The sequence below is a fragment of the Alosa sapidissima genome, chromosome 16 (assembly GCF_018492685.1).
Source record: "Alosa sapidissima isolate fAloSap1 chromosome 16, fAloSap1.pri, whole genome shotgun sequence".
NCBI classification, from domain to species: domain Eukaryota; kingdom Metazoa; phylum Chordata; class Actinopteri; order Clupeiformes; family Clupeidae; genus Alosa; species Alosa sapidissima.
Window position 1 is genome coordinate 11,819,312 of NC_055972.1, and position 11,151 is coordinate 11,830,462.

Here is an 11,151-nt window from a genome sequence, read left to right on the forward strand (position 1 = left end):
TCCGATGGTATTTTATAGAGATGGATGTTTATTTCATTCTGCTTCCTCGTGGGGCGCAGGGCAATATCCCTGGTAACTGGTTTTTATTAGCATGATGCATACAGAATGAGCTCATTTGATTTGGTGCTTGTAAACTGAGTTAGTCATCAGAAGGCACCTCTTGTGTGTAAGTGCTTTGTGTCAAAAATGTGATCCGTTTGATGAATACGTATGACTAAATGGTGAATAAACTTATTTTAGGACATTTTTGGAACATTTGAATAACAATATAGGAAATGAATTATGGACTAAATAATCAAGTGGATCGTACCTATTGAGTAGTCTGGTCAACCTCTGGTAACCTCGGTCATTCTGTGCTCAAGTAGCCTTTAGTTTAGTTAGAAGGTCCTGAATGTTGTTGTGTTATCTTCCAAAACAACTTGCAAATTGTGGTTAGAAAACTTGACAGAGTGATTTCTTGTGTCTTATGTATTCACTTGACTTTTTCTGTTGATTGATTGAAGATTAAAAAACAACAACAAAAAGACAATCCTGGAATGGCTGGACTCCACAGCTATCTTTGGCTTATGTGAACTTGATCTTTAAATATGTTGGAAATACATCTATCAATATATTTGCAATTTGATGCTATAAACTGTAATACCGATGCTGTTGATAGAAAATTATTAGTATGATTTAACCACAAAGACCTGGGGGGTATTCCAAGTACATGGTTTAGTGACAAACCTGGGTTGGTTAACTCAGAGTAGGTGGTAAACCTCCTATGGTTTCATTCTCCTAACAGAACAATACCATAGGGCTCTTGTTGTAGGAGGTTTACCACTTACTCTGAGTTAACTTACCCAGGTTTGTCACTAAATCACATACTTGGAATACCCCCCTGGTGAATGCTCCACTTGTATGAATTGACGAGTGGGCCTATGTTATTTGTTCTCTGGCATTTATTTCTAAACTTTATTATCTGTACATTAACTTGACTGTATTTTCACAGTCCATAGCAATCTCATATTTTTTTTTCTGAGATGATAAATATGATGTAATGATATGCTTTGATTGACTGTTACACATCTCTTACACGTCACATTATATATACATTATTATACATGTATGATTTTCTCTCTTAAGCCCCTAGAACCCCCCTCCTCCTCTCCTCTCCTCCTCTCTCCCTGGCAGTTTGCTTGTGTCTGTCACCAGGCTGCAGCTATAAAGCGGTGGTTATCTGCAGTGTTAAGTGCAGCCCACAGACGGCAGGTCAGCTCCCTCTGCTCGCTGGCCGAGACACCCAGTCCCGCCAGGGGCCGCCTCGCTGGACACAGGAAGCCACGATGCTCCAGGGGCCCTGTCTGGCCCCAGGAACAGGGGTCAGTCAGCCCCCACCCCCTGCCCCAACACACTCACCCACACACACACAATCTCACACTACCACCTCCACATATTTATGAAGGCCAAGGAGACACACCGGAGCAAATGCAATTTCCCCTTTCTGTCTCAACAAAGTGCTTTGGCTCCTTAAGATCCATCTGCAGATTTGTAGTACAGGCTGATGTTTTTGAATACAGGGGCTTGCCATTACCTATGAGGATGTGTGGACAGGAAAGGCTTTTTAGATATCAAAAGGCCTGTTTATGTGAAACAGTGAGGCTACTCTGCCTTTGTTGCTTCAGCGCATTTTAATAAAATTTTGATATGAGGCCAAATGAGGTTTCCGGAAGAATACCAAAGAAAAATGAACCTGTGAGTGTGTGAGAGAGAGAGGGAGGGAGGGGGATGTAGAGAGATGCAGAGATGCACTTGTATTAGTTAAGACTCACCTCACCAAAGGTTAATCATCAATAAATAACTATCAATCCATTAACGTGTGTACAATGTATATGAAAGGATACATTGATTCTGAGCAAGCCCACCTACAAACAATATCTTCAATTCATTGCAGGTCTTGTGTGGATGACAGAACATTAATGTAAACTGAGGAGAGAAGAGGGAGAGAGACAGGGCACAATATGTTGCTTACACAGAAACACCCCTCGTCCCTTAGTCATACCCTATCTCTACAGTGTAGAGACATAAAATACATCATCAGCTGTTGGATGGCATAGCCTTCAAGATAGAAAAGAGGAAGTGAGAAATGTGCAAAAAGATAGACACAAATGAAGGAAAAATGTGTCAATCCACTCTTCATCTGTTTGTTTTAGATTTTTTTTACTGTGCCGGCTCACTTCTCCGCTGGGGGGCAGTGTGATCGTCGTTATTTTTAGAATGGAGGGAACCTAAAAATATCCCCTCAGTTGTCATTGCGTCACAGCTAGTAACATTACCCGTTTTTTTCTCTCATTTTAAAACAAGGGTATCGGGTTAAATCCTCAGTTAGGCTATAAAAGGACGGTGAAGACGGAGGCCAGGCATAGAAGCCGCAAGGCAGCCCTAGGCAAAGGTACGGATACCGTAGGCTACACTTATTTGGAAATATTTTACTTCATGTAGCCTTGGTGAAATTATGCTTTTCAATCCAGTAGGCCACGTCTAATTCAAGCCTATTATAATTAGTCATACCGGGCTATTTTTAACATTTTATGAATGGGCATGTAGGCAACTTTGCTGATATTATTAGTTTGTGGTACATTTGTGATAATTAGCAAGTTTATTTCGCCTATAGACTACAATTAAGTATTATGTGGTTTATTTGTGATTTTTATTTCATTCATCTTTTCCTTACTTAGGCGGTCTTAAAAGCACCAAGATGACGGTCTATTGTGAATCTTGTAAAAGTTCTGAAAGCGCAAGACGAGGCTCCTTCTCAAGCTCTCCCCGTCGCACAGAAACTACCAGTCAGAAATTCTGCAGAAGATTCAGGTGAGTCTCCCTTTGGCATTTTGGCGCTCTCTCGTGGTTATCTTATTTCTCCCCTATTTCTTATGCCTGCGTTTTTATCTGATGTTCGTAAAAGTGGTTTGTGTCTACCATGCTTTGTAGAAGAACTAGTTTGGTAATTTGAATAGTTGTTTTTTGAGCTCGAGTTGACCAATTTCTAAAGTGTGTGAGGCTTGTCAGAAGGGCATGGTGAACTAGTGAGTTCAAATAGGCATGTTATAAACAATTATTATATATTTTTTACATAGCAAATTGAATTGAATAGCATTTTCTTCAAGTCCAGCTGTTGGTTTTGAGTACTGTGATATACTCCTCCCCTTTTCATAACTGAACAAAACCATAGAAAGAGTGAAGAGGTCTGTCATTTGTAGTGTCACTGTTTGTGCCAGTGACGCTGAGTGCTTCGTCAAGGACTTCCCACTTTATATGGCAATGGAGGGGTTCCATTCGTCAAGCGCCTGTGATGTGTCTGATGCCCACTCCTTCAGCTGATATAAAGCCTCTCCCTAGACAGAGGCCCTGACAGTCGCTCACAATAGAACCGAGAGCTTTCAGTGCCCTCTACCTTGAATAAACTGTTTCTGTGGCAACATATTTTTACATCTAGGGCTTTTCACTCTGACAGCAAAAGTCTTAGGTGTTTTTTCTTCAAATTGTCTTTCATCAATTGATGAGATGGATGTCCAGGGACAGAGATCTTCAGGAAGTTATCTTACAAGGCATGGCTACTCTTAATTAGCAAACTGGCAATGGCAGGAGCAGTGGGACTTTGAGCTAACTGTCAAAAGAGGCTGAAGAAACTCCATGTTAGAGGGAAAGTACCAGCTCCCTCTTTTCTCCTCTGACTCTGGAAGTGTCCCCATGGTTTCCCACAGGTCCACTAAGGGGGCCTCCAAAGCCCGGCGGGATCACATCAACGGAGAGATCCGGAACATGCGTGCCTTACTGCCCATCCCTCAAGAGGACCAGGAGCGGTTGTCCTACCTCCACTCCATGTCTGTCATCTGCACCTACATCAGGAAGTCAGTTCTCTACAAAGGTGAGGGAAAAGTCGGCCTTTTCCTCAATCAACAGGGCAAGGATCTACCTCTAAAGATCTACCTCTTAACCCTAAGGCCCTGGCTTCCACACCTATGTACTGTAGACACATATTGATCACATACTAATTAAATGTTTCAGTGTGTTTAAAGCATTGGATGTTCTTCTGTGTCCTTTGTTTTTTTTGTGAGTGTGAATAATCTGACTCATATTTGTCCTCGTGTCTTATCTCCTGTGCAGTTCGACCAGAAGAGTGTCAGGCTGACCCCTTCCTTCCCTGTGATTTTCTGCAAGCTCTCCCTGGCTTTATCGTGGTCCTAACCAAAGATGGGAAACTAGTGTGCGTGTCTGAAAATGTTTCCGACTACTTGGGCTTCTCCATGGTAAGGCCCTATACGCAGCCATATATAGTATGATACTTGTTAATATGAAATGAAGATGTGTTTTTGAGTATTGATGCTCATGATTTCATTCTGCAGGTTGACATTCTTCAAGGAGATACGTTTTACGACATGATTGACAGCTCTTATGTGGACCTTGTCAGAGAAAACTTAGAGACAGATACTTGCTCATCAAGAGGTAGGCATAACAGTACACACACACACACACACACACACACACACACACACACACACACACACACACACACACACACACAATGTCTTTTTGTCACTTTTTCTCTAACAAATTCACATTCTTTGGTTCTCCGCAGAGATATCTTTTGTGTGTCAGATGCACACTTCCAAGGCATTCCGGCTCCAGCATGGCAGCTACTGCACTCTATTGGTGCGAGGGCGGTTCCAGGCCGACCCGCAGTCCTCCCTGTTCGTGGCCCTGTGCACGCCCACGGTGAACCGGCTAGGAGAGGCCGACCTCCCGTGCTGCACCTCCCATTTCCAGACCTTGCACAATCCAGACATGTCTCTCATGCACACCCCCCACAGGTGAGTCACAGGAGCTGTGAACATGACGCAGAGATGTGTATTCTAAAAAAAGCAACATGGCCTCCATACAGTAAATGTTTGACAGGTCATCGTAGGGTTTTACTCTAAGACGACTTACTCTCATTCCATATTTTGAACTATTATAAACTGGTAAATTTTAGTAAGGTTGATTTTTTTGTGAATGGAGACACATAATTTACTTACTATGCTATTCAAGTACACATGTAGTAGAGGAAAGTCATTGCAGGTCCATAGCTAAACAGTGTATTCAGAATAACTAATAGAACTTTTGTTTAACCCACAGTGTGTTTTTCCACCTGGGCTACACCTCAGACGAGTTGGCTGGTCAGTCATGGTACAGTCTGATTCATCCTGAGGACCTGTCCATCGCTGCCTGTGCACACAAAAGCCTGAGTAAGTCAAAGATCACAGATTAAATATACAGTATTTGATCCATCATTACAGAACATTCCTGAAAATCCATTATTATTACTATGGGGCTGAGTTTTTGTTTTCTTCAGGTTTAAGGTGAAATATAACAAATCCACTGTTCTCTTCACACAGTTGAGATGATGGAAGACCCACAGGTGGAGATGGTGTTGAGGCTGCAGTGTAAGGATCTCTCATGGACCTGGCTTTACACCTGTGCTGCCATGTATGCTGGAAAAGATGAAATTGTATGCACAAACTACATCATCAGGTAGAGTTTCCTCACCCCCCCCCCCCCCCCCCCCATTTTGTTTTCAGTAAAAACATTGTTGCTTCTACAATCTTGATCTTTATAACTTAATTTCCTGTTATTCTATTGTTATTAAAGTATATTAAGCAATTATGTTATGTTTACATTCTTGTCTATTCAGTCATATTTAATATTTAACAACAATGAAGTTATTGCACTGTTCAAATCCCTGCACTTTTGCACTACCACAATTGCACACACTCTACCATATAGCACCTTATCATGGTCAGTGCATCACCGGGTCAGTCATACCAGACCTTTGTAATCACTTCACATGCTCTTGTGTTGTGTTTTGGTTGTATAAGCTACTGGATGCCTAACATTTCCCTCGGGATGAATAAAGTATCTATCTATTTTATTGCAATGCAAGGATTTCATTATTAATTGACTCTAACATGGCATCTACTCATTTTACAGTGAAACAGAGGCCATCTTCCTCAAGCAAAACATCCACAACAATGCCTTGAGAGTCCCCAATAAGTCATTCAGCAGTCCTGCAGCTTCCCAGGCACCTTTGAGCCCTGAGGGTTACGCTAACAGGTCCCCCAAAAGACGACGGAACTCTGGTCAGCTGGTTGAAGAATCGAGAAAAAGGACTCGGCTATCGGAGCACAGCTTGAATGTCGTCATATGCGACACTCACCCTGGCAACCGAGACAGCCTTTCTGTACATCTGGGACATGGAACCACAGTGTTCTCCAGCCCTCCATACAGCCCAGCCTCCTCCCAGTCGCCCCCCATGCAGGAGGAGCCTAACCCAGACTACTTGTTGGAGGAACAGTGCAACATCACAGAAGGGCTGCTGTCGCCCCCTAGTGGCTCGCCCCATTATAGCCCTCCCGCTAGCAGTGGCAGCAACGGCAGTTTGAATCCAGAGCCCTCTGGCACTTTTACCCCGACTCCAGCGCTCCAGAGTTACCACAGTGAGGCTTTTCATTCCGGCTCCTTTAACGTGGTGTCCTCCCCGACTTCCCTGGGTCCCCAGCCCGTTTGTGTTTTCCCGGACTGTGCGGGGGACACTTGCCTTGTCCCTGACTACCAGCCTCTGTCGGAGGTCTACGAGAGTCCGGCTGACTGCGTCCTACACCCGGAGGACTTTGGCTTGCTGCCTGTGACTCCACTGGATCTGGGAGCGTCCGAGCACTCTCAGGAACTACCACCTGTGTCGCACCAAGCGACCCCTCTGACCCCAGAGGCTCTCCCAGCCGCACCCCTCCAGTTTCACTACAGTGAGCGTGAGCTTGACCACGACCAGGACCAGGTGGAGATCAGCCTGCTGGCTCGCCAAATCTCCTCTCTGGCCAGCAGCTTCAACGCGTACTGCTCACAGGGCCTGGCCCCTGGTGGGAGTGCCTCTCCCCAGCACCAGGACCCTCCACTGGGCTGGCCCCAGCACACTCTCCCCCCGTACCTCACTGCTGGCGCTGGCTCTGAGCCTGTGCTGGACGAGGGTGCGATCGATTGCATCCTGAAGGACCTGGACGGAGTGCTCGGGAGAGTCGAGGGCTGGACACAGCAGCCAGATGTTACCCAGCTGACCCAACGCATCCCGGTAGCCCAGTCACAGGACTCGACTCTGGCCGCTCTGGTAGACTGTCTCCCCACGGAGGGCTTCGCCTCCACTCACACGACTGCTGATCCGCTCATCATGAGGTCAGAATGCCAGGACCAAAACAGTGGGTTGCATCAACTCAACCAGTACGCTTACTGCAGCATTTCACAAGGTAACCATGGCTACTATAATATGAACACCACCCATGCACTACACAAAACAGTCTCTTTAAAAACAGCCTTTCATAAGCTTGATGTATTATCAGTACCCTCTTAGGCGAAATTAATTAATCCTTTTGAGATATAGTAATTTAGTCCTTTTGCTAGCACAGCCTCTTAAGATTCACTGATATTGCATCATCCTCAATTATAGCTATTAAGGAAGTGGTAATTAGGTAAATATGTTGCTCCCAATGTCTTATTTTTTTATTTCTTTCTGATTGCAGATGGGCTTGCTGAAGAATCCATGTACTGACTGTGTCTCTGACTACTAGTACTACCCCTCGTATGGCATATTGTCATAAAAGCTTCCTCACTGGACCAGCACATGAGCTTGACTCAATACCGTGACTTCATTCCTTGGGCATACCATATCAAACAATGCTCTTCTTAGAAGCAGAATTGATTTTGTAAACAAAGAAGTTAAGCCTTTAATGAACTGACCTGTCACTAAGTGAAGGAAACTCAATATTTCACTGCTAAAGTTTGCTCATGTTGTTGTTAACTTATGTAAATAGTGTGTCTCTGTTATGTTCCTTCCCTTGGAAGTATGGTACTGCTGTGTGACCCTAACCATTGTTGTTTTCAAGCCTGAATAACCACTAGTAACAGTCGAGCAATTAACACATGTAACGGTACTCGTGTTTTCTGTGAAGCACCTGGTGAGAACAGCCTTGTCTCATTTTCTCCCAGAATTAGTAAGACACAAAATAAGTACGATAACTACCTCAGAGTAATGGTCCTATATTCACTTCGAATGTGTTTTGTTTGTTTTGTATTGGTGTATATTTATTGTGAAATGAATGTGCTTGCAATGTTGTCTTAAAGTGAAAAGCTCTTCATGTGATGAAAATGATACATTCCGGTATGTGAAAGCTGTGAGTTCTTAACCTGACTGCCGCAGACTCAAATATGAGTTAAACTGAGGTGCAAAGACAATCCATTTTTGATGATGGTGACCAAAAGGGGTTGGGAAAATATACTATTTCTTGACATTAAGAATTTTGTTTTATTTTTTTAAGCACACCTTAATAAAAATGCCCTATGAAATAAATTCTTATGTCATTTTTCTACATTCATTCATTTATATACATTCCAAACACATTACCACACATCAATTCTAATTAATAAAGTGTCTGTCACATTTGTAAACGTCTTTTTATGAATCTAATAACTTACTATGTAAGTAATATTGTGCTCATTACTGTATGTAAGTACAAATGATTACAAGTTATAGCCCTAAGCCCTATCTCAAAATGTCTCAACATAAATCTCTAATACTTCAGTAGCAAGGTATCTACTAATAGAAGAGGTACATTGACCATTATTGGACTGTACAAGTATTCAGTACACCTACAGTGCCCTCAAATGAGTCATAAACTTTTCGTAAGGCTGCACTCACAACTCAGAATGTCTCTCCAGACAGACATGGAGTCAGTGGCACATCACTACTGAAAAATGCAGCTGTCAGCATCTGCCACAGTCTCTACCTCCCCAACCCCACCCCACACGCCCCCGTTTGACTCCAAACCTTGCAGAGATGTCAGTCAGCGAGAACACTCTCACCAGTTGGGGCCGTCCTGGGGTTGAAGGCTACGGCTGGAAGTGCTAAATTGGCCTGGCACAACCACTGATGGGTTCCTTTCCCTGCTGAACCAGGGGGCAATGCAGGCTGTCTGCCCACATCAAAGTCTGGAAAGGTGTGTGGGTGAGGAGTGTGTGTGTGTGTGTGTTGATGAGGAGTGTGTGTGTGTGTGTGTGTGTGGAGGGACTTATGTCACTCAGTAGTCTCTAAATAAATGACTAGAATCTGTGTTCAGATTTTGGGTCCAGCAGGGGACAGCCATGCTCTCATATTTCAGCCTTTTCTTACTGCAGTTGTTTTAAAAAAGCTGCAGTAAGTGCCTCTGTATTTAACTAATCCGACCAATTGCATGACTCCATTATTTCATTATTTTCTTCTGTACATGTGTACAGTTGCATAATGGTGTTAACAATTGAGTACAGGCTAAGACTGCAGTGAAGACAGTATTGGGCCAAACCCCCGGGAGCAAGCCTGAGGCTGAAAGGGGAAAGAGAAATAAACTCCCGCGGCCTCTACTCTCCCCCAGCAACCAGTACACGAGACAGCTGATACAGCTTCTCAAAATCTGTCCACAAGGATAGGCGCTATGAAGAACACTGTGACAGTGGAGGAGTAACACAGATTGCATGTATAAATATATAGTGCAAGATGGAGCTGCAGAACTGAACAGCAAACATAGTGATACATTAAAAAATAAAGTGCATAGGTAGGCCTACATACTGTATCAGAGAGAGAGAGAGAGAGAGAGAGAGAGAGAGAGATGAACCGCATCTTTAAGGAGCAGGGTCTACAATAGCAGTGCAGGAATAGGCTGCTGCAGATCTCCACTCTAGCACGACTCCAGCGAGTGTGGAGGAGAGAAAACCTGGAGGTAAAAGGTATATAACAGTGAACCGTGATAACTACAGTAGGTTTTTTGTAGGAAAACCTTGTTGTTTGGCCTTGTGGTGGTGGGGCTGCAATGCAGTTACTGTGGGAGAGAAGGGTGAACAAGGCTAACAAGGTTAACAAGGAATACCTGGAGAAAAGTATACCTGGACAGAGGCTAATAGAAGGGAGCAAAGGAGATAAAAAAGGGTTATGAGAAAAAGTGTAAAACACTGGGCAGTCAATCTTTATCCGGCAGGACTTCAAGTGACCTCCTTACTGAAAATGGTGAAGTCATCATGAGGACCAGAGACATTCTTTAGTTTCAGAAAAGAACACAATGCCTGAGCCCAACTGATTACCCAACAACACAACTCTCTGTTTCATCTTTTTATGCAATGTATATAATAGGGCTTTATCTACAAAGGTGTAAACATCATTGTGCCACTTATTTGCTGTAATTTGGAGCTAATTATTTAAAGATTGTATCACTTTATTTTTGATGGTTTGTTTATATGTAAATAAAGACAACCCCCAATGGAATATTAATGTAAATTGCAGCACTTAAAATTGCTTAACCACAGGAGGGAAGGAAGGATTGAAGGATGGAGGGGAAAAAGATTAATAAAAAAACTGAAGACAAATTTTGAAAAGGTATGACAGTAACCACTAGATGGCGCAGTAGGTTGGAAAATCTCAGACAAAGTGCCTGGTCCTCTTTCTCTATGCGTCACAGCCACAAAATGGTTGCACTCTCCGATCCATCATGCGTGCGAGATCCAGCAGATAACTTTTATCAGCCAGGGGGCAGCTCTCATTTATCATTGTATCACAGCGGCGCCACAGGAGCTGTCAGAACACGAGCACACTATTAAGATGTTTAACGGAACATGGCCTGCAACACAGCTCTACCACAGACCCCCCCCCCCCCCAAAAAAAGGTGGCTGGTTGCGGTTGGTACGTGGCCAATGTCCCATATCTCTGTAGTCTTCTGGGGTCCTGACTCTCACGGGAGGATCTGTCCTGGGCCAGGGACGGTCAGTGGCGACAGCACCAGTAATGGGTTCTCCTCCCAACTTCTGAGTGGGGACCTGTATCGATTTTTTGAAATGGCTCGCAAGACCTTAGGTTTAGTGCAATGGGTCACCTGTCTTATGCTGGTGATGGTGACGATGTTTTTAAGGACGTTAGGCCAGAGTGGCTCAGAGAGAGAGAGAGAGAGAGAGAGAGAGAGAGAGAAAGAGGAAAGAGAAAGAGAGAATGTTGGAATGAAACAGAAAGAGTTTTATCAAGGGCCACTGTCTTTTTTTCTTGACAGTACTCCGTTTCACTGTTAACTA

The 11,151-nt window shown here is 43.7% G+C and overlaps 1 protein-coding gene across 1 annotated transcript; it reads left to right on the forward strand.

The window, feature by feature from the left end:
* Positions 1-1,160: 1,160 nt before the first annotated feature.
* npas4l (neuronal PAS domain protein 4 like) lies at positions 1,161-8,396 on the forward strand. The gene is made up of 11 exons (XM_042065531.1): positions 1,161-1,361; positions 2,344-2,431; positions 2,718-2,850; positions 3,744-3,907; positions 4,147-4,289; positions 4,386-4,485; positions 4,619-4,850; positions 5,155-5,264; positions 5,415-5,550; positions 6,007-7,313; positions 7,587-8,396. Exons 1-11 carry the CDS (start codon positions 1,326-1,328, stop codon positions 7,613-7,615), a joined length of 2,478 nt encoding a protein of 825 aa, XP_041921465.1. The 5' UTR covers positions 1,161-1,325; the 3' UTR covers positions 7,616-8,396.
* The last annotated feature ends 2,755 nt before the right edge of the window (positions 8,397-11,151 follow it).

Coding starts and splice junctions, on each gene's coding strand:
- npas4l (XM_042065531.1), top strand. CDS start 1,326: ATGCTCCAGGGGCCCTGTCTGGCCCCAGGAACAGGG. Junction 4,851..5,154: donor CTCATGCACACCCCCCACAG/GTGAGTCACAGG, acceptor TTTAACCCACAG/TGTGTTTTTCCACCTGGGCT. Junction 5,551..6,006: donor TGCACAAACTACATCATCAG/GTAGAGTTTCCT, acceptor CTCATTTTACAG/TGAAACAGAGGCCATCTTCC.